Below are 22874 nucleotides of genomic sequence, written 5' to 3'. Positions count from 1 at the left end.
CAGCTGATACAACAAATGTTACGCTCCGCGCAGATGACTGGGTAATCATCAGCTCGAAGAGCTTAAGCTTAATCATTAATATTAACATAATTGACAGAGGGAATTTAACGTTACAAAAAAAACTTAAAAGAATGACGTTTAAACTTTTTTGAATTATTTTTACCACTCTTGAGGAGGGCTTACAAAATAATTTTAAGAGCGACTAAAATAAATAGTAATAATATATTAATATGAATTGAATTATGCAGTCTTGTTCCTCGTCCACATTGGTCTATTTCATCTTCCTCGGGATGCTCGGTAAAACATTTCTCAAGACGTCTACGTGGTAAATCGTTTAATTTTTTCTTGTGACATGGCGCTGGCTCAGTGTCATTTGTGTATTCACTGGGGTCTATTTGAACGGGTAATACTTCTAAGCGCTCATAACACGTGGGAAACAGCGTGTCGACGACTACGAGAAGAAGATTTGTATTAGGTACCTGCAATATTTTAAGTTTTTGTTTAATTGTACAATAAATAATGATCCTGAAGTTAGCAGACGACTAACAGTTTTCCAATTTTTTTTCAACTAATTAATTACAAAAAAAAATCTGAACGGTTGACCCTGTGGGAGAGCCCCGTTGTTTTCGAGCTCAGAGAGCTGAGTCTAGATTTTCTAGAGTATTTCTTAGATGGCGATCCTGATCAAAATTAAGACGTCCGTGGAATGCTTGGAGGCCTCAGGGGTATCAGGCAATGTTCAATTTTCATACACGGGGAAAATTATCTAATAAATTTTACTCGTTAATTGTGAGTAAAACCGGGCCTGCATGAATAATTACTCGTCTTTTTCTAGATAGTATTTAATTATGAGGTAAAAACACCCAATTTCGAGTTATTTTTAAATAAAAAAGAATAAAAAATAAAACAAAACGAATCTGTTTTTATTCTTTCCGTATTTATTTTGTTTTCGACCCAGGTTTACTTTAAATTGCAGGGTAAATTTTATCGAAAAATTCTCTCCGTGTAGCGGAGTCAAAAAAAAAAAAAAAAAATATGTACATGTAGAAAATTAAAACAACTATAGGTGCAATTAATTGAAATATTTTTTTTTATAATTTATGGTTTTGAAAAAAAATCAAAAAATTATCAGACGTCGGCTAAATTCAGTATCATGATGAATAACTAAAAATGTAATTAAAAAAATAATAATAAAATACTGACTAATTGAGCGAAAAACGGGCGTGAACATTGAACTGGTGAATTAGTTATTTGATTCACAGCCATCGTTTGATTCATAATATACAAAGTTCTCTTTAAATCACATGCATATGTTATTTCTACTTCATGCGGCGGTTTAGGTTTCTCTGGTAAATCTTCATCTGAATGTACCCTCGCAAATGTCTCCGGTATATTTACAAATTGCGACATTATCCAGAGTGTACGTACAAACAACCAGGTAATGAGATTGAAGATATTGCTCAGGGGATTGGTCAAAAAACTTGCTGCACCTTCGAGCCCCTGAATAACAGTAATTATTAATTATAAATTATAAATATTAATTATATTTTTATAATTGATGGACGCACAATTTCTTTGCATAAACCTTGATAGTCATAAATATCAACGGCCTCAAAAAAGCCCTGAACAACCATTGATTTCATAACAGCACCCTCGACGGCGCCCAAAAACTGACCAGTGTCATTGTGCGCCTCTGATACAACAACGAAACCGTTTTGATCGATCAAATAGCAGTCTATCCAAACGTGTGAGCAATCCATATCGGGATTGCTTGTCACCGAAGTTATATTTATAAATCTTTGATAGAATGCTGTCATGGGCATTTGAAAGCCAACTACAGCTGCTGATGCATTTTTGCCACCGTCACGAGGAAATATTGCCATTGAAGCTGTTACTGTAGCATCTGGCCCCGCATTCCAAGGCACTGAACAAAATAAATAATTAACGGGATTTAAAAAAAATTTATTAATTTAAAAGATTTACCTGTCAGTAAAATACTATTTGGATTAATTTGATGTTGAAAAATAGCTCCCTTGTACCAGGGCTCATTGACAGCACGTCTGTGAAGATCACCAAACTCCAACGGACCTTTTGTTTCTTCCAAATAATCCGACTCGATGTACTGCCACCTAGTCAACCCACTCTGGGTCGCGACATACCTCAGATACACTTTATAAAGTTCCGCAAGATTTTTAGAATACTCGTCCTTGTAATTAAAGTCTCCACCGTAACTCTGGTTAGTAGCTTTTGCGTCGAATACCAACAGCTGTACGAGTTCTTCATTGCAATAATAATCATCGTCTTCCAAGACTTGCCTACCGCAGTCTGGCTCTTCTTCTTCTTCCATACTGATGTCATAAGCCGTGTACTGATCGGACCACTTCCAACCGGGCTGCTCGAGCCGCCAGAGAAAGTATCGCAATTCTGCTTCGGAATTCGGGAACTCGTGGCCTTCTAAATAGTGGTATCGGCAGTAAACCCATCCTGGGTGTACTCGCCAACGATCGCTTGCGAAGAAATCAGAGATATTGATACCTGCTTGGCGATTTTTTTCAATCTCACTGGTCACCTAATTGACAATAATTAATTTTTAAAATAATTTATCATTTTTTTAACTATATAATTACTCATTACCTTTATCCAAGTCTTTCCGTAATTAGGAATCGCAACAGCAATTCCAAATGGTGTACCAGGTAGTGGTGCGTAATAATAATCCCGTTTTTCCAACATAACTCTTCTATTGTCATCATAATGAAACTTGACGGGGACATCTTTCATGCTACCATACTGATGGTCCACTAGAGCTTGTCGTAATTTAAGTACTTCCGGTCCTGGATCCCTAAAAACCCATGAAAAAAAAAAAAAAAAACAGTGTGACAATTTTAAAAATTTAAAAAGAAATAATAATCAATAGTACAATTAATTTACCTAGGCTTCCGTCCGTCATCTAGTATCTCAACTTCCGACAGATCAACACTATTGTAATTGAGCTTGAGTCTTCCTTCGCTAACTGGACGTAAATCAGGATGTAGTATTACGTATCCATTATTTGAGACAATAAACGCGTAGCCGTTGACGCCAAGTTTGAATGGTAAAGTTAACTTTTGTATTGACTCTATTGGAACATCAGTACCGACAACACCCAGTAGATTTGCTTGTTTTGATGCATTATTCCGATTTCCTTTGCGGTCAAACACCGGAATACTTACTGACGTAAGAAGGCGATACTCTTGCCATAGAGTATTATTGAAAACTCCGGCATCCAGACGTGGATCTTCACCTTTCGCGCGCTGTGAAATTTTAACAATAGTTATTATTATGCTAATAATAAATTTAAACTGAATTACCAATTACAATCTATAGACAATCTCAATTGTATTTATTTTAAGATGTAACTCTGTGTGCTTTGGTAATTAAGGGTAACCACTAGTGTGAATTTTTGAAAAAATCAATTTTTTCTTTGCATATTTCGATAGTCTATACTTTCAAAAATAATATGATAAAATTTTAAATGCATGCCTCAAATAGTTTTTTTGAGTTGCAGCCATTTGAAGAGCAGCCGCTTATCGGTTCTCGAAAATAGATTTTTCAAAATTGCTAAAGTTATAACTCGAAGAAATCATCCGATCGATTTGATTCAAATTGCAGCTTTTTTTATGTATTTCTACGTACCATGAATCCTCAGTTTTTCGATCGAATCAAAAATGTAATTTTGGCAGGCCAAAAATCATCAAATTTTCGCGCGAAATTTGAAATTTAAAAAAAAAATTCCTCCATTTCGTTAAATTTCAATTTTTTTCTTGACCCGGGGGTCATGGTACGGGAAATACCTTTTAGCCCTGCTTGAAAAATCTGATAGATTCTTATAGCTGTATGTATAAGACCCTATACTTCACTATAGCACCACATAGACTTCATTCATTCTTATAAAATCTTTATAGGAATTGATGAGAATCTATTGGATTCTATGAGATTTTCTAAACAGGGAGTTTAATAAATTTTTTAGTTTTTTTTATTCCCGGTACTGTGAAGGTCACTGCAGTGGGGGGGGGACTTCTTTTTTAGAGTTGGGAGATTGTGAATAACTCGCTGAATTTTGAATTTCTTGCTCCAAAAATTTTATCTTGTATTCATTATATGTCTACAAATATGTCTTTAAAACATTAAAACATTCCATGCAGTAGTTTTCTTTAAAGAAATTCCAAAAAGTCATCGTTTTTTCAGGCGGTCACACTAGCGGTCCCCCTTAATGTGAGGAAAAAAATAATTAAAAAAAAAATTTATGGTTAGAAAGGATTTGAACTAGTCTAACGGTAAATTAATAAATTAAGGAGTTGTGATAACTAGTTATATATCTAAACCATCAAGCGTGTGTGGACCTAAAAGGATTAAGTGTAACAAATACACTTGGACAAACACATTGTTGGGGGTAATTAATTAAAACCTGCTTGATGTAGATGGCATCTTCATTTACTCTCACGCCCAGACGTTTGCCTTCGAGGTACTTCTCCAGTCGTGACTTTTGCTCCGGGTGGTCCATCACCAGCCACAGCCACGAGGCAAGTGCTGGATTCTAATAGGATTCATTTATTTATTTTTCTTATAAAATAAAATAATTAAATAGTTAACTTTACTAAAAAATAAACTACTTGTTACTTAATTATATTTTAACACCTCGTGTTAAAAAAAATATCATTAAGAAATTAAACTTCTGATTATCGTTTATAAAATAGCTTGCTATCGTGTAATTCAAAACCCTTATGCGGTGGTCTGTCGTCATTCATATAACGATTACTTTATTATCTATTATTTATTTTTTCTTTTTATTTGACACGCGCGGTACACGCAAGACTAAATTCTACGAATAATTTTGTTAAAATAATTATACTAATTTATAAGTATTTATTAATTTTTTTTTTATTTATTAATATTATCAAATTAGTTTAATCGCTTGCTGAGTTGTGGTAATAAGTATTTTAAAACTCATTGTCACATAAAGACATCAGCACATTTTATAAATTCTTACCGAAACGTCGGTGTAAGCATGAGTCCACACAACTGGATGATGGTAGCCTTGAAGTACTAAAGGCCGTGCAACAACTGGGATGTATTTTACTACTTGTTCTTGTGCTTCCTCTTGAGTATGAACGTGTGTGTAATACCCGCGGTTTTCACATGCCATAAGTTGGATTTCCCGTACTTTTGTGACTTCTTTACCTAGTAAATATGTAAAAACACGGACTGGTATGCGAGTGCCATTATCGTATCTATTCCAAGCGTCAAAAACCTATTTAATGTTTTCGAAAAAAAAAATTTTATTATTTACGGACATTCTCAGACAATACCCCCCACTTTTGGAAGATATTCAATGACTTTTAACTGTCATAACCGTACTAGAATTTAATTAATTGATGAAAAAAATTTTAAGCATTAATTCAGCATTTCAAGAAGTAGATTTAAAAAAAAGTTACTTACAGTTAATATCACTCAGAAGTTAAACGAAATTTGGAAAATAAATTTCAATAAAATCTTCGTCAATATTATAATTCGAAACGTCAAATTTTGAGCAGTGTTACAATTCTACTCAAAACATCGCTACTCAAGGGCAGTAGCTACAACTCTACTCACTCACAACTCTACTCACAGTTTTTTTTTTACTTAGGTTTAACTCTACTGAGTTATATCTTTACTCAGCTACAACTCTACTCACAAAGAATTGCTATTTTATCGATAGGCTAAAATACTCGAGTAGAGTTGTACACGGAAAAAAGAGCAGTTGAAAAATTACAGTTTCTACAGTAAAAATATAGGCCTTCCGGGCAAAAATCTTAAAACATTAAAGCTTAAACTGTAATTTTAGAAATTTGTTATAGTAATAAAATTAATACAATTTTAAGCAGCAAATTTTACAGTTTGAATCGACAATATCGAGTTTGAAACTGTAATATTTGTTATTTCTGTAAAATGTACGGATAAAAAATGTAATTTTTACAGTTTTAGACTCGGAGCGCTTTACTACTATACGAAACTGTAATTTTTCAACTGCTCTTTTTTCCGTGTACCTGAGTAAAGTTGTCGCTGAGTCTAGTTGAAGTTGAGTAAAAATGTAACTGAGTAGAGTTTAACCTGAGTAAAAAAAAACTATGAGTAGAGTTGTAGCTACTTCCCTTGAGTAGAGATGTTTTGAGTAGAATTGTAACACTGCCAAATTTTGTGGGCTAAAATTTACTTACCAAATTTCGTTTAACTTCTAATTGATAAAAACTGCAGTATTACTGCCTCCAATACCGCGGACTAAAAATTTTTTACAGTATTTTTTTTTTAATCGACATCTCGGCTAAATTGTAACTGCGTTGCCCTTTTTTTAATTAACGTTTAATTTTTGTAAAATTAATTAATAAAATTTTAATACGGCTGTGACAGCTGAAAGTAATTCAATATTTTTAAAAAGTGAAGAGGGGGCCACTGTCTGAGAATGCCCTTAATGATCAATAATTAATATAAAAATAAATGAACGTGACTCATGACCATGACATTAAAAATGTCGCGTGATCGAGCATGTCAGACAGCAATAGAGATATAATTAAAATAATAAGAATTATTATTATTAATAATAGTGACCTCGGATATGTTTGAAGCAACACCATCAGTAACGAGCATTATAAGCTGATTACAAGGTGTCTCTGGACCGCATCCTCTCGTTTCGCGATAAGTTTTTAAAATTTCAAATGCCTGAGTAAATGCCTTTGTTAAATTAGCATTCTCCAGTGGGTCTAATTCTTTCATATATTCTCTAAATGTATTCAAATTTTCTGGGGTTGCTTGAATAAGTTTGTCTTCAAAACAAGGTACTACATAATCAGTATCATTTGTGTAGTGTAGAATCGTGACGAAGTCATTATTAGAAAGTGTATCCAGAATAGAATTGACAACAGCTTTGGCTGCGATAATAATAATAATTAATAATTAGTAATTGGTTGGTTATTAAATTATAGAGTATGACATAGCAGAAAATTATTACCAATAGTATAACCCATGCCAGTCATACTGCCACTGGAGTCAACTAGTATAATCATGTCTTTGCTACAAGTTGCTGCTTCAATATACCAGCTCCGAATTCGACAGTCGTAAAGATCTGGAGCGTTGGTGTCATAATTTTGAGTAGTTCTCCACTGCATTGCTGGATACTGACGAAGTATTCCCGTCATTGACCCAAAATATTGCCAAGATAGAGCGGGATCTGACCTATAGTTTTGACGGAACACGTCATTCAGAGCTTCTGACCATTTTATCGCGTCTTTTACTGATGGCAACAAGTCGTAAACATTCGTTGGGATATGAACTGATGAATAATTTGTGTTCACTGGGATATTATAGAAGTGAGAGTCTGGATTCAATTCTATTTCTCTGTAATCCAATAGATTTATAATTGATAGTATTGATGATGGCAATTAATTGATTGGTTAATTAATAAAATAAAAAATACCTGTAGACACTGGCATTTTTTCTCATATTTGAAGGAATCACCGGAGGGTCTTGATCCATAACAGGACTATATTTACCAGACACATATGTAATATTATGACTAGCAGCTGTTGAATTCCACTCTTCTGCAGCATCTTCAGCTACCTTGAGAATACATCTTACTGCATCCATTTTACGTCTTAACATACGTCCTACGCTCTCACTTATTATGTCAATAAGTTCCTCTCCGGATTTATCCTCAACACGTGCATTCATCAGTTTGTATTTCTGTAAATATACATTAAATAAAAATAGTATGTAGTAACAATGATAATAGTATTAATCTACATGCCAGTGAGTGAATGTCAAATAAATATTTTTAAATATTTTTATATTTTATGGTCAACAAAAAAAATGATAGATGGTCTTGATATTTTTTTGCGAATGATAATTTCACGGTCTTTTGATTTTCATGGACAATTTCGATTATCATTAAAACTGTTATTACTTTTTTACGATGACTATACTATTGGGATTTTTTTGTGTGAAATCCCAAGAGGAAATATTGATAATAATAATTTTCTATGAATAAAGTTGACTTATTTTATTGTTATTATTTTAGTAAGTATATATATGTATATAATTAAAAAAATACATGACGTACGAGTTTAAGTTCGTCAGGACGTGCAACCGCATTTGCTAGTTCCCATAATTCAGAACCAAGATTTTCCGCCCAGCGATCGACTCTAGAATAATTAAATTTATTTATTTATTTATTTATTTAATAATAAGTAATATGTAAATGAAATATTTACTCACATTTGTGCATTGCGTGCGAGACAGACACCGGCTATAATTAGTAAAACAAAATATCTCACCAGATACATAATAATTAAATTTTTTAAATTTATTAATCATCAAAAACTTGTCTATTAATTGATAAATAAACTGATTAGTTGAATAGAATGATTATTATTTTTGATCGACAATGTAGCATTGCCATTGCTTTTTGAATACCAGTAACACATTAGCTACAGCCATTCGTATTCGTTCTGATTATTTTTGGTGCACGGGACCCGATGAGATGTAGAGAGCTGGAGTATACGTGTCTACTCACTCTCTCAGTGGATATATTTATAAAATCCTAGTTCACGTGTTCAGCTTACACACACAGCTCTCATGATTGTTGTATTTTTCTTAAATGTATTATTTTCGATCATCAACTGACATATTTTTAAAATATTTTCCTTAGCTTCCGGATTAAAAAATCAAATATACCAAATTCTACACGATCCTAAAGTTAGAAGACAATTAACAATTTTTTTCAACAAATCAATTATGAGAAAAAAAAAACCAAAAAATTCCCATGTAAAAACTCAAAAAAGCTATAGGTGCAATTTTTTTAAATATTTTTTTTTTTATTATTTATCGTGAAGAAAAAATTCAAAAAATTATTAGAAGTCGGCTAACTTCAAGTATCAGGAAATCCAAAAACAATTAATAATTTTCGAATTTTTTTTTCAACAAATCAATGAAAAAAAAAATAATAAATAAAAATATGCACGTATAGAAAATTTAAAAAACCATAGGTGCAATTTTTTCAAATATTTTTTTTTTTTTATTATTTATCGTTTAGAAAAAATTCCAAAAATTACTAGACATCGGCTTACTCCAGTATTATAATTCTACTCCCTATTTATTAATCCCTACATTTTTTTAAATTTCAAATCTAAAATAAAAATATAAATGAATTAATTAATTTTCTGTTTAAACCAGAAAAAATTTTTCTATTTATCAATGTAATCAAATGAAAATTAATTTAATTACTACAATAGTAAATAAACAAACAAAATAAATTATATCATACAATAATTGATGAAATAATAATTGAACTTCATAAAATGATTTATGAGCTGAATTATATTTATTAATCATTAGTAATATTGTGTAATAGTATTATCAAATAAAAAGGCGGCAATTAACGATTCTTTAACAATATTTATATGTATTGATAAAAATAATTGATATTGAGAAAAAATAAAGGAAACAAATTGCCGGCAACTCGTTATCAACTAAACGTAGTCCTTGACTGTAAAAGTAACTTAAACACGTGCATATTAGTTAGAAATTGCATTGTTAAGGAATAATAACAATAACAAAGAATGACAGTAAAGTTAGCAGACATTTAAAATTTAAATAATTTTTTCTTTTACAGATAAATAATAAAAAAAAATATTTCTAAAAAAATGCACATGTACACAGAAAAGAAGGATTTCTTGGGACAAGAAAAACTTTGCATTATTAAATAAAAACGAAAATTTTCTTAGGATTAAAAATTTTTTCTTGCCCCAAAGATTTTTTTTTTTGACTCAAGAAAATTTTTTCTCGTTCCAAGAAAATTTTCGTTTTCAATTCATAATGCGAAAAATTTCTTAGGACAAGTAAAAATTTTCTTGACGTGTGTAAAAGTTTTTTGTGTCAAGAAATCCTTTTTTTCTATGTAGAAAATTTAATAAACTATACGTGCAATTTTTCAAAACTTTTTTTTAATATTTATTTTTTCGTTAAAAAAAATCCAAATATTGTTAAATGTCTGCTAACTTTATTGTCATTAACAAAAAAGGCAATAAATAAATAAATAAAAAAATATAAATGACAATGAAGCGTTTAGTGTACTTGCACATGGTGAGATGGAACGTATATTAAGTAATTACAGTGAATCAACATGTATACTTAGAAAAGTCCGACGACCTATTGAGAGAAATCAATCAAATCAAATTGACAAGGTCCTTAATGTCAATGGTCCCACGTCACTAAATGGGGATAATATAATACTAATTATTGTTATCATTATTATGATTGTTATCATTATTGATTTTTAGTATATATTATATTAGTACATACCATATATATATATATATATATATATATATATATATATATATATATATATATATATATATATATATATATTATGGTATACCTACTAAATACAGGAGGAAGGGTATAGGCCTTTATATTACATACTTATAGGGGCTTCAGGCTTAAATCGGTAGTAGTCATGGAGAGTCAGTCGGCGCAGCAACAAATCCCACCTGGGATCCATATCGATACGTCTGAGTTTAGTTCCGTACAATTATGTATTAATCCAACTGAAAAAAAAGAGGATAATTATTGTTTATCATCTTCATTTTGTGGTGCGTGATTTATTATTATTATCTTATTATTTATTGCATGAAAAAAAAAAAATTTCTTACGTACGTATATTTTAATAGGCAAAAAAAAGTTATTGCTCACGGGTATCGTTATTTGTTTGCTGCCAATTATTTTAATGTTGATTTAATAATTTTTTAAATTTACTACCGGTAAATTAAAAAAAAAAATTCATGGTAAATTTTGCGGGGAAAAAAACGCTGACGTTGGATAGTTCGTATGACGATAATTTTTTTTATTTCAAATATTAATAGAGTTTAGCGGGAAAAAAATTTTAATGTTTAATGAAATTTTTATAATTTAAATATTAGTCTTTTTATGAGTGTGAATGTAGCAGACATCAGACAAATTTAAAATTATTAATAAATAAAGTAAATAAATATTTTTACAAATATGATTTTCTAAATTATTTACTCTATTTATTTATAATTTTAAATTTGTCTGATGTCTGCTACATTCGCACTCATGTTTTTTTTCTTTTTTTTAATTTTGAAAATTATTCATTTTTTTTTAATTTTAGAATATATACTGTTTCTTAATAGCTTTGTTGATTAAGATAATGGTTAAGATAAGAGGATAATGAGTTTAAGATCACATTACAATTACTTAATTACTATCATTTAGGTAATTAATAATAGTTATTTTAAAAGTAAATATTTGAATTTACACGGACATAAAAAAATTACAATTATTAATTTAAAAATTCCGCTAGATTTTTAAAACAAAAATTTTGTTTTTTTAAATATATTTAGTGTAATTATCAAGTCAATGTTTATTCTGCGCGTAATACTTATTTTTATTTTTAAATAATCGTGCAATAAAATTTCAATGACAGAAGGAATAAATTTATAAATATTATTTGTTTTTATTGTAATATCACTAAGCAATTATTATCAAAAACATGTAAATAAATTTTTTTTATTTCACTCAACGTGCATTAGAGATCAAATGTGCAGACTATATAATGAGAGAGTGGGGGAACCGTTTGAAATGTGCGAAAACTAAACAGGGGAATTTATTGCTTATAAAAGGTTGTACCGTTCAATTAGAGTAAATAACTTAATAATCAGTCAATAGGCTCCGACATTACAGGTCAGTAATAACGAAAAATAAACAACAAGATAAGTTTACAAATTTCGAAATTGTAATTGATAAATAAAAGTAAATATTTGTTTATTTTGGTGCAGTTGTATAGTAAAAAAACGATAGGGAAATTTAAATAATTAAGTGAAGAAGAAGAAGAGAAAGGAGTAATAAATATATGATAGAGATAAGGTTGAGAATAATGAAACCGTAAATTATAAAATTGACTAAATAGATGATCGGCAAGTAAATAAATTGAATGGAAAAATTCTATATAAATGTGAATATGAATTACCTGCGTTCACGCGACCAAATGTTAATAATAATAAAGGCAAGATTGTCACGAATTAACGTTAAATTAGTATAGATTGATTGACCGGATGACCGCGACCTCTCATACATAAATATATATATATATTTGTCGCGCGTCGTGTGAACCTCAGAGCCGCAAACCATCATTATTAATTACTTCTTACCGTCTTTCTATTTCTATATTCTTTGATCATATTAAATTATATATTTATATAAATTTATTATGACAATTAAAATAATATTAATATTAATAAAATAATTAACAATAATTTAATTTTTAAATTGGAGCTCATTCATTTTGGAGTATTTAATATTTTTAAATTTGAATATTTCTTCTTTTCTTTACCGCGTTCATTTAATTTTTATCATCACCTGAGAATAAAATATTTATTATTATTTTTTGTTTAATGGATTTGAATTTTCTGCTGTAATAATACCTATGCTTATTTTATTTTGTTTTTAAAAGAATTTTATTTTTTCATGATAACGAAAATTTTAACGGTACATAATGATACACCTAAATAAATAAGTGTTTGAATTTCTGGAGAAACGTTAATAGTATAAACGTATAGGTATTTTTATTTAAAAACCTGGAAAGATTATTTTATAGTTATTTTACGGAAAAATGTGAAAATTCTTGGGAAGTTATTTATGATAGATAACTCGATAGATAGATAGATAAAGTGTGTGGCCTGATGTTCAATTAATTTAATTCTTTAATGAGTTTTATAATTATGTGTCACGCCATATTTTAACAATCGGAATTGAATATAGTGAAGGAAAAAAGATAACGACTGAGCCTTGAAAATATTTAAACCATAGAAATAGCAGTTAGAACTGTAAAAAGTCAAGTGTTAACTGTACTTGTACATAATTTGCTTCAACGAATTTTAAACATGTGTTCAAATGTCAAAATGTCTCGAATTAAATCCCAGACGATTCATATCCATTTCGAACAGTAATTTAAAAAAGATTTTTCTGTCTCGCGAATGACAGTAATTACGATAATTGAACGGTAGAATACAACAAATAGTTTTGTATTTGAAAATAAATTTTTTGACGTTTTGAATCGGAAAATTTTTGATGCTTTGATTATATAATTAAAATTCCATTAATTTTATGATTGATAATTTTTTTTTTTTTTTATGATTTGAAAGATAAAATAGTTTATAATAATCGTAGTAAATTGACCTGACATTTAATATACAAAATGTATTTTTGTGCAAAAAAATTCTTACGTATGAAATATGACCTTCTCCTGACAATTTAAATAATTTACATGTTTAGAAACACAATCTCTTGATTCTATAAAATAAACTTATGCTATAAAAAGTATTTTTTTTTTTTGTATAATTCAAAGTTTCTAAATGATACTGAAGTTAGCCGACGTAATAATTTTTAAATTTATTCAAAACGATAAATTATAAAAAAAAATGAACTTGGTCTTTTTAATTTGACTTATAGTTTTTGAATTCTCAACTTATCTTTCAATGGCATCAGTACTTGAAAAAAAAACATTTATTATTCTAATTCTTGTAAAAAGTTAATCATTTTCTACATTTTAAAATTTTTATAAATTACTGTTTGAATTACTAAGATAATTTCCCGCTATACTGAATCACTATCCCAGTATAATTATCGCTGACAATTAATTTTTTTGAAATAAAAAAAATTTCAGCCTCATAAAACATTTATAAAATCTTTTATCAGCAGTAAATTTACAATTTAATCTAAAAAATAATTCACTTATCATTTGAAAATTACGCGGGTTTTTTAAACTGAAAAAACAAACAATAACCGCAATAATTTATTTATTTTATTAACTAATCAATAAATAGTAATATTTATAATTGTTTATAAATATTTGCCGCGTAATCATTGACGAACTGACATAGTACTAAAAAAGTCAACGAGATGTCACTAGTGTCCATAAATTCTCCAATCAGCTGTTCAGGTGTTTTTTAAAAAATTACCTAAAATCTGGCGATGTATCATCGGAATACATCCGAGTGTTGTATTAAAAATGTACCAGACTCCATAAATTTAAAAAATATGAGTATAATTTAAAATATATCGACACAAATACAGTGACGATAATCACTCTAGTATAAATCAAAATGTTGAAATTATCCTCAAAAGAATTATGGTTACTATTAATCCAACTGTGTACTCGTAAGTTTTCAATTTACACTTAATCTCCACTTTTTTCCAGTAACTTACAAAAAAAAAACAACAATTGCGATCGTAATTGATAAGCTCAAATTAATCTGATTTGTACGAAATCCACTTACGTCACATTCTATTCCAATGAATAATTTCTTTTCAGATAACAACAACGTCTATTAAATTTATCTGATGTTGACAGTAAATTAGCACGATAATGAATAAGTCAGTGAATAATAAAAATAAATATATTGACTGTTTGATATTCATTTTTCAGGACGTCGAGCGATGGTGAACAAACTCTGGTGTCGGAAAATAAGTCGAGCATGGCTAGAAACAAAATCACCACCGCCACATCCAAGATTGCTAACAGAATCAAGATTTAAACCACACGCATCCTGGTGGTATGTCTGCTACCGCTGGCTCATGAGTCTTGCCTGGATATCGATTGTCATCTGTTCAATATGGGAAATAGGAAGTCAAGATCCATCAGCAAGCAAATATGGGAGCCGAAAATGGGGCGCTTATTTAACAAACTGGCATTTAACATTTGGTGTTGTGCAAACGATTGTTGGTGCGATTCTTGTTACAAGACGTTGGGTGCACCAGAGGTATCCTGAATTCAATCCTTACAATATTAAATTTGAGATGCTGGAGAAAACTTACTGGTTCCTATTCACCACATCATCGGCACTGGCTATTGGTGTTACAGTAGCATACTGGGTCGCGATCCATGACCCAAAAATTCACTACGTAGACAGTGTTAATTTAATGCAACATGCTCTCAACAGCGTACTTGTTGTCATAGATTTATTTATCTGCGCAATACCGATACGGCTGCGTTGTTTTTGGTGGACTGTTGTTGTTATTATTATTTATTTAATATTTTCTATTATTTATTATGCTGCTGGTGGCGTTGATAGGAAGGGCTATCACTATATTTACAAAATTCTTGATTGGAAGAAACCTGGTATCACATTGTTGGTATCGTTAGGAGGTATTGGATTTATCATTGTCGTTCACTGCCTACTTGCTGGTCTAACTTGTTGTTTAGACCGATTCAAGTCGCAGAGTGATAAAAGTATTCATGAGCCACCTTTGTCATTAGATAGTAATGAACAGAGGACTAAAGTTAGAGATGTTGAAATTGTTTGAAATTATTTTCACGATACCGGCATCGGAACTTGAACTATCAGTATCTCTGCAGTCAGTCAAAAGAAGATGATTTCACTCCAATGGTGAATGAATATCAGCAAACGTGTAAATTGCAAATGCCTTCAGTCAGCGGGCAGAAACAAACTTGTTTCGACCCTTGGAATCAAACAAATAATGTTTCTGCCCGCTGACTAAAGACTTTCGCAGTTTAAAATCTGATACTTGTCATTTGTTTAATAGTAATTTTAGACCATGATAGTATATCATATACCTAGGGAGGGAAGTAGGACATTTCAACCCGCGTGTATAATTTCCTACCTGAGCCGAAGACGAGGGTGTCAAACACGCGGATTGGGATGTCCTACTTTCCTCCGTGGTGAGTATACAATTTTTGACCAGATTTATACCTGAAAGTTTAAATTCCTGCCCTGTTTAGAAGGAAGAAAGTCGTTTTTTTCTTTTATGAGAAAACAAACGATAAAAATTTGCGCACACGCCATTTTTCCTACAAACAGAGGCAAAAATTTAAACTTTCAGGTGCAGGTCTGGTAAAAAATTGTAGACAAATCATAAAGGAAATAGGATACTACTGCGTAAATGTCCTACTTTCCTCCCTTGGTGTATAATATACTATTACGTAAATCACAGTTCTGACTTAGTGATTGAGTTTTATAAAAATTACTGTGAATAATAAATAGTATTTAGTTTCTGCTTAATTATAAATTGCAAATGACAATTTACGCTTACGCTAAAAGTCGATCACACGATTGGTCTTAAATGAACTTGTGTCTGACTGGCTGCTGACACCGAAACTTTAAGTTCCAATGCAGGTAATCATGAAAAATCTGGTGTGTAACTCAGGATGAAAGACGGTTCCAGACTGCGGCTGTCAGCAAATCGTTTTCATCTCTTGTCACACAATATACTGTTGTTGAATAAGTAGCTGATTTTTTTTTTAACAATAATGTGCTCATCTTTAGTAATAGATATTAATTTTAATTAATAACATTCTCGGAATCCTGATTGGTGTAGTAATCATTGTATGATATGTGGTATCGATTGTATTTTTTATATATCAATTATGCGCATGTGGATCTCATAATTATCATCATTTATAATTCATCAATTAATTGTAATTATTATAATTATTAAAAATCGTTAATTATTATTAGTATTTTAAAATAAATAATTCCAAATATATATTATTCCAAAGAAAGTATTACTATCTGCTATGTAGGATTTAATTAGTAAACAAATTGTTATTCCATTAATTAATTTTTATAAATAGATAGATAATTAATTGTAATTTTTTTTTTAAATAAATGTACACTCAGTAGAAGTGATTGCTTCTAAATTGTGTTCGGATGATTGGGTAAAATTTAAAAAATTTTGTAATTATTAATTTTATTACTGTTTATTATAAATAGCGACGACTTATTTTTTATGAGGAAAAAAAATTTGACAATTTAATGGATAGATGCATTTGAATGTATAGATAATAATTAAATTAAGTAAATAATTAAAGTAACACTTTTATGAAAAAATATCCAACAATTTGTTTTTTTATTTATTTATTAATAAAAAATAACTTCTTATAATAATGAGCTGATTATTAATGTTGGCTAAATGAATGTATTATTATTATTATTTATTATTATTATTATTAGTACTATTATAAGTTTTTTTGATCACAGGCCATTTTACAAAGTTAATTAATGTTATATTTAATTATAAATATTGAAATGACTGAAACAATTTTAATAACTTACAAAATTAACATCGCAATTACTGAGCGTTTAATTTTTAAATTACAAAATTTATATATACAAATATTTTTTTACATTCTTTGGATTAAAACTTATTGATAATCAATATGATTTATAATTAAATACGCCGATAATTTATAATTTATAGTAGACAATATTAAACAATCAGTAATTGCAATTTTTTTAAATATAAAAATTCAAAGTATTTTTTAAAATACTTTATTTTATTTAATTATTTGTTTCAATCACTTCAATAGTAATCCTATTGATTATCATTAACAACGCGATTGTTTAATTTAATATTTAAAAATTTAAAAATAATGTTAATATTAATCGTAATAAAAATAAAAAATCACGACAATTAATATGCAGTAGTCTCTGAATCAGTAGTAGTAGAGTCAAGTAATAAAATTTGACACTCACTACCAGCCATGTCATCGTGATAATACATCGAGGGTAATTCGTCCGGCAGTAAAAGACCATCAGCTAAATCCGCTGTCCCAAGTACGACATCAGACGGCCCAATAACTGGGTCATTGAATGTTAAATTTTTTTCACTTTTTATTTTCCAAATGTCAGCACATGTCAGTCCAGTTCTTGCAGACCCATGATTGCTAACATCTTTAGCACGATTATTAATATGTTTAAATAATTTATCATTTGGCGGTGGCTTAGGTTCTGGTAAACTCGATATTTCTGATACCGTGTCAACTATTTCAATGTCACCTTCCCCATTTACGTTAATACACCGCGTTGTCTTCAAAGTATTGTTCAAATTATTAGCGTACAAAACGTAATCAGTTTCAGACGATTGACTTAATTCATTTTCTTCAATGCAGTATCCATGAAATTTAATAATATGGGATTTTAGTGATACTTTTTTCATGTAAGTTCGCGTGCAATTCTCAACAGGACAAGTGAATTTTGGTTTCGCTGTTATTATTTCATTAACAACCGTCTTATCAATTAGCACACCACCGCTTGTAGAATTTACAAGATTTTCAGCAATAAATGACTCCTGCAGCTGATCATTATTCGCAATCTCCGATTCCAAGTCCATTGGCAATCCATTACAGAAGTTATCTAAATTATCCCCTTCAGTAAACGTCAGTCTGGTATCCAGCGACTGAATACTATCAGCAGCAGACTCTGTTATTATTTTATTCTGATGTTTCTTAATATGTACATACAGACTACTCTTAGCTGAAAAGCTCGCTTCGCAAATGTAACACTGAAAATAACGTCCCTCTGAGTGTGTAAGTTTGTGTTCCTTCAAATGTTCCGAGCGCATGAAAGCTTTGCTGCATCCTGTGACATCGCAAATAAATTTTCTTTCATTGGTGTGTTTCTTCTCATGTCTCTTCAATTTACTGGATGACGTGAATGCCCAGGAGCACCCAGCAAACGTGCACAGATACGGTTTGGATCCAGTATGAGATCGCAAGTGCGCTTTGAGCCGACACGGCTTGTCAAATATTTTCCCGCAGCCTGGCCACGAGCACTTGATGTCTATTTCCTTGTAACTGTGGCACCGCTGGTGAGACGTCAGTGCGTTGCTGCTGTAATAACGTTTACCACAGCCTTCGTGCATGCACACATAAGGCGCATGACTCTGGTCATGTGTTTTCATGTGTAACTCCAGCGCTCGCTTGGTCTGGAATTTTTCCTCACACTCAGGAACCTGGCAAGCGATCCGATTGGGTCTTGTATGTAATTTTTCATGTGTCCACAAATTGTAGACGGTCGTAAAACGTTTATTGCAGCCTTCAACTTGACACACATAATCTTTGCGCTTCAAATGAGTTTCTTTGTGGCGCTTTAATTTGAATTCTGAATGAAAAGCCCACGTGCATCCTTCGTAATCACACTGAAAAAAAAAATAATATATAAATTAGTTTTGAATTATTAATTAATTCATGTTATGTATCAAATAATCAGTACCTTGAATGGACGAACACCGTAATGAGCTAAAATATGACCTTTCAATGCGTACAGACGATTAAATTCTCTGTGACAATCATCGCGTGGACATATCCACATTTTACCATTGTCAGGCAGGGTCACCGAGACTAAATTTTCTTCACTGTACCCCAGCTCCTCGAGTGCTTTTGATATAACAGCTTCTTGATTACTCAACGAACACGAACCGTTCACTTCCGTACAACTACTAATTGTTTCCGTATTAATATTAGTCAGCGCTGTTTTAATATTTGAATTTTTCGAAAAATAACCAGTAGCTTCCATCAGTTCAGACGTTTTACCCCGATATATCTGTTCGCCTTTGCCAGTATTTATAACAATTTGCGTCATGTTGGAACGTTTGTCTGTCGAGATGGCGACCACAGCCATAATTTCATCTTTACTTTTATTCTGAGCCCCTTGTTCTTGTTCTTGTTCTACAATCCGTTCATGTACATTACCGTCATCCAGTTGTTCAGGTACTTTGTGGCGTTTAGACATCAGTATGCTCGCAGCTTTAGATTTTTCCAGCAAATTATCAGCAGCAGAAAGTGACGTATCCACTTCATCAATCATTACCGTATTCACAGAATTTATTTCGTCAAATACTTCATTATTATCCTCATCAACATCATTAATGTCGTCTTGATTACCGTCATCGTAGTCATTCAAATCACTTTCGTTAATAATATTAACAATATTTTCAACATTAGCCTCATCGTCGTCATCAAACTTGTCATGTAAGTCATAAACCTGAGATGATTCATCGCAAATATCATCAGCGTCTCCACCACTAGCCTTCTTGATGTCACCAGAATAAATATCCTGATGTCCATTGATAGCAAGCGTTGATGAATTATTGATGCTCGTTGATGGAAGTATTTCACCAGCGACCATCATGTCATTCGGCGCGAGTGTCATGGGATCCAGCTGATCAAGCTGGAACTCCGGCATTATAAAACCGTCTTTTTCACAAACTTCCAGCAACTTTTCACTCTCCAGTTCCTGCAAAATCGGGTCGTAACCCAGACTGAGTTTTTTATCCGACAAGTCGATGTCTATGGACAGCGTGTCGGGATCCTTTTCCAAGAACCCGTGAGGTAGCTCGTCGCCCAGGTACCTGTCGACCCCCTCAAGCTGCCCACACTTTATTGGATCCATTTCCGCTGGTGCAGAAGAGTCAGCACATGCTTCTAACCACTTCTCAATGTCGTCCACTGTTTCAATATCATCTTGCACTGGTGTCTGTCGAGCACTAGCATGCTGCTGATGTTTTATCAACAAATTATGCGACAGATCTGGACAAGGACAAGGACAATCTACTTGACCAAATTCATTCCATCTCGCAGAGTCAACAGTATCTTCACCAGCAGACAATTTTATAATATTAAAGTCTTTCTTTGGTTTATTATTATAATAATAATAATTACTAGTTAACTGATGTAAATTTGTCGTTACCTGATACGTTAAGTCCTCATTAACATCAACACTCTCCGGTGTAAATTTGAATAGTTTTTCAACATTTATTATTTCTCTGTATTGATTTATTCCTGGTATCAACTTTGATTTTATTGACGTAAAAACTACGTCCTCACGAGACATTTGATCATCTTATTGCCTTATAGGCTAGTCCGGTTAACTTTATAATTATTTTGTGTCAATATATAAAATTATAAATCTGTATTAATAATTATGTATAGATACTTAACCTCCTTCTTATTACTACTTCAGACGTACCCGCAATGAAACGACATTTTTTATTATTATTTTTATTTTTAAATTCACATTCGCACCACCAGTTTGCTAATTCTTTTTTTTTTCACTAAGTTTCTCATGAGTGTGAATGTAGCAGACGATTGGCCATTTTTTAAATTTTATAATAAATAAATAAAATGTAAGTGGAGTAAAAATTAAAAAATTCATATATTGATAAATGGAAAATCCGTACGCGCGTTTTTTTAAATTTCGTTATTTATTTATTTATTTATTTAATTCAAATTTTTAAATTTTCTCATGTCTGCTACATTCACACATGAGTTTCTCTGCTTGTCAATCATGATCTGCGGATTGGGAGGTGTCGTCACCTGGTGGGCAAACTCGCAGTAATTTGAATAAACTTTCCGCACCGACACCGACACGATCGATTACTGCTTTTCATTAATTTCCACAAACGTAGCACCTGAAATAATTAAATGTAAACTGTATAATTAAATATTTTAAATATTTATTTTGTGTCTATTTGGTTCTTTGATGACTATTAATTAAATCAATGAATTACAAATTATTTGATTTTTTAATTTTGATAACACAATTACCCATTATTATTATTATTTATTTATTTATATTATCAAAAATTATTCATCGCAATTTTTAATACAAACAAAAAATAAATCTGCAGTATAAAGATTTTTATGATACTGAAATTAACCGTCTAATAATTTTTGAATTTTTCTAAAAACGATAAATTTCAAAGAAAAGAATATGCACTAGTGCATATTTTTAGTTTTTTTGTTTTTTAATTAAATTGTTTAAAAAAAAATTCAAAAATTTGAAACTGTCTGCTAACTTCAGGATCATATATTTTTACGATCCTGAAGTTAGCAGACAATTAAAAATTTTTGGATTTTTTTTTCAACAATTAAATTTGAAGAAAAAAATATGCATATGTAGAAAATTTAAAAGACTACAAGTACAATTTTTTTTTTCATAATTTATCGATTTTTAAAAAATCCAAAAATTATTAAACGTTGGCTAAATTCAGTATCATATATTTTTTTAGTATTAAAAATAAAATAATTTTGTTTAATTTGTAAAAAAAAAACTGCTCATTGATTAAATAATCAAAGTATGTTATTATTATCGTATATAAAATTGCAACAATTCAGCATCTTTAAATTTAATTCTTACAATTTTATATTTTTATTAGTTTACGGTAAAATAAAAAATGGTAATGCCGTATCTGATGTGGAGTGTGGACACGAGTCCAGTGAAGCGACAGCGACACGGTTATACCAACACAGGAGGGATGTCAACTATAACGTAAGACGGAGTTTGAGAATAAGAGTAAAACCGAAGACGAAGACGAAGATGCAGACGGAGACGAAAGATGAAGGAACGTACGGGGTGTAGATTGATTCAGCTTGGGTAACCGTCCCTACTTGTTCTCGGGTGCAGGCCGGGTGGCGGATGTTTCCCATCCAAGCAGAGCTTAAGTCTTTTTCCGAATCTCATCCCCCGTGTAGTTGGCCCCAAACGAGTCGCGGTGAGGAAGGGTGTTTACTCAAGGCACGACAATTCATTACGTAATTGAATTGAGCGAGGCCTCGGTCTGTATCTCTATCCTTATCTTCTTACTCGCCAGACACGTCTCTCTTATTCATATATACGTTTGCTCAACAGCAATAGCAGCAGCAGTAGGAGCAGCAGCACCACCACCAGCAGTAGCACCAGCGATACAGAGTGTGGTGTCTATCCGAGCGATACAGTTGTCGTGTAGTCTCAGTAGTCTACTGTTAAATTGGTAGTGTGGTGGTGGCAGGATACACCGGTGAGCTTGCCGATCTAGCATTCCGGGGTTAGACGGGGTTGGCGGGTAACAATTTTCACTCTCTCCAATTTCCCACATCCACCATCCGCGTCCTGTCTTTGTCCCACTCAGCTGGTTGCGGAACGACCGAATTAAACGATTAGTTAAACTGATTTCGAGTTAGGGGAATGAATAAGTAATCGGATTTCTCGTTAAGGTAATCGCATTGCGTC

At 31.2% G+C, this 22874-nt stretch overlaps 4 protein-coding genes across 7 annotated transcripts in view; 2 read left to right on the top strand and 2 right to left on the bottom strand.

Moving 5' to 3' along the window:
- Window positions 1–14650, top strand: part of LOC130675544 (peptide chain release factor 1-like, mitochondrial) — a 28656-nt gene extending 14006 nt beyond the window's left edge. The window contains exon 4 of the mRNA XM_057481301.1: window positions 14513–14650. The gene's annotated coding sequence lies outside the window, so the exon portion shown is untranslated. The remainder of the gene's footprint in view (window positions 1–14512) is intronic.
- Window positions 38–10661, bottom strand: LOC130675539 (voltage-dependent calcium channel subunit alpha-2/delta-3). 3 transcript variants are annotated; one of them, XM_057481293.1, is made up of 15 exons: window positions 10492–10594; window positions 10198–10277; window positions 8284–8758; window positions 8129–8210; window positions 7487–7752; window positions 7022–7407; window positions 6622–6941; window positions 5027–5287; window positions 4445–4573; window positions 2929–3290; window positions 2635–2839; window positions 1984–2569; window positions 1569–1924; window positions 1204–1500; window positions 38–479 (listed from the first exon to the last, which is right to left on the bottom strand). In XM_057481293.1, exons 3-15 carry the CDS (start codon window positions 8349–8351, stop codon window positions 180–182), a joined length of 3618 nt encoding a protein of 1205 aa, XP_057337276.1. In that variant the 5' UTR covers window positions 8352–8758; window positions 10198–10277; window positions 10492–10594; the 3' UTR covers window positions 38–179. The 3 variants fall into 3 exon arrangements, with proteins under 3 accessions (XP_057337276.1, XP_057337275.1, XP_057337277.1); XM_057481292.1 differs by lacking the exon at window positions 10198–10277 and having other exon boundaries at window positions 8284–8314; window positions 10492–10661; XM_057481294.1 differs by lacking the exons at window positions 4445–4573; window positions 10198–10277 and having other exon boundaries at window positions 8284–8314; window positions 10492–10661.
- On the top strand, window positions 10495–16985 carry LOC130675545 (protein rolling stone-like). 2 transcript variants are annotated; one of them, XM_057481302.1, is made up of 2 exons: window positions 10495–10661; window positions 14513–16981. In XM_057481302.1, the coding sequence occupies exons 1-2, from the start codon at window positions 10526–10528 to the stop codon at window positions 15388–15390; spliced, it is 1014 nt and encodes a 337-aa protein (XP_057337285.1). In that variant the 5' UTR covers window positions 10495–10525; the 3' UTR covers window positions 15391–16981. The 2 variants fall into 2 exon arrangements, with proteins under 2 accessions (XP_057337285.1, XP_057337286.1); XM_057481303.1 differs by lacking the exon at window positions 10495–10661 and adding an exon at window positions 14044–14244 and having other exon boundaries at window positions 14513–16985.
- An 89-nt stretch (window positions 16986–17074) lies between these two features.
- LOC130675540 (zinc finger Y-chromosomal protein 2-like) lies at window positions 17075–21137 on the bottom strand. Its single transcript, XM_057481295.1, has 2 exons — window positions 19098–21137; window positions 17075–19023 (listed from the first exon to the last, which is right to left on the bottom strand). The coding sequence occupies exons 1-2, from the start codon at window positions 20715–20717 to the stop codon at window positions 17518–17520; spliced, it is 3126 nt and encodes a 1041-aa protein (XP_057337278.1). The 5' UTR covers window positions 20718–21137; the 3' UTR covers window positions 17075–17517.
- Between the last annotated feature and the right edge of the window lie 1737 nt (window positions 21138–22874).

Source organism: Microplitis mediator, chromosome 10, assembly GCF_029852145.1.
Source record: "Microplitis mediator isolate UGA2020A chromosome 10, iyMicMedi2.1, whole genome shotgun sequence".
Taxonomy (NCBI): domain Eukaryota; kingdom Metazoa; phylum Arthropoda; class Insecta; order Hymenoptera; family Braconidae; genus Microplitis; species Microplitis mediator.
This window is presented reverse-complemented; position numbering and strand designations above follow the sequence as displayed.

Bases quoted from the DNA above. Each gene is read 5' to 3' on its own strand.
- LOC130675539 (XM_057481292.1), bottom strand. From the start codon at position 10,570: ATGGATCCCAGGTGGGATTTGTTGCTGCGCCGACTGACTCTCCATGAC. The intron at 7,753-8,128 runs GTACGTCATGTA...GTATATTTACAG, and splicing joins GTCCTGACGAACTTAAACTC to AAATACAAACTGATGAATGC. The intron at 4,574-5,026 runs GTAAGAATTTAT...GAATCCTATTAG, and splicing joins ATGCTTACACCGACGTTTCG to AATCCAGCACTTGCCTCGTG.
- LOC130675545 (XM_057481302.1), top strand. From the start codon at position 10,526: ATGGAGAGTCAGTCGGCGCAGCAACAAATCCCACCTGGGATCCATATC. The intron at 10,662-14,512 runs GTGCGTGATTTA...TTCATTTTTCAG, and splicing joins TTTATCATCTTCATTTTGTG to GACGTCGAGCGATGGTGAAC.
- LOC130675540 (XM_057481295.1), bottom strand. From the start codon at position 20,717: ATGTCTCGTGAGGACGTAGTTTTTACGTCAATAAAATCAAAGTTGATA. The intron at 19,024-19,097 runs GTACTGATTATT...TTTTTTTTTCAG, and splicing joins ACGGTGTTCGTCCATTCAAG to TGTGATTACGAAGGATGCAC.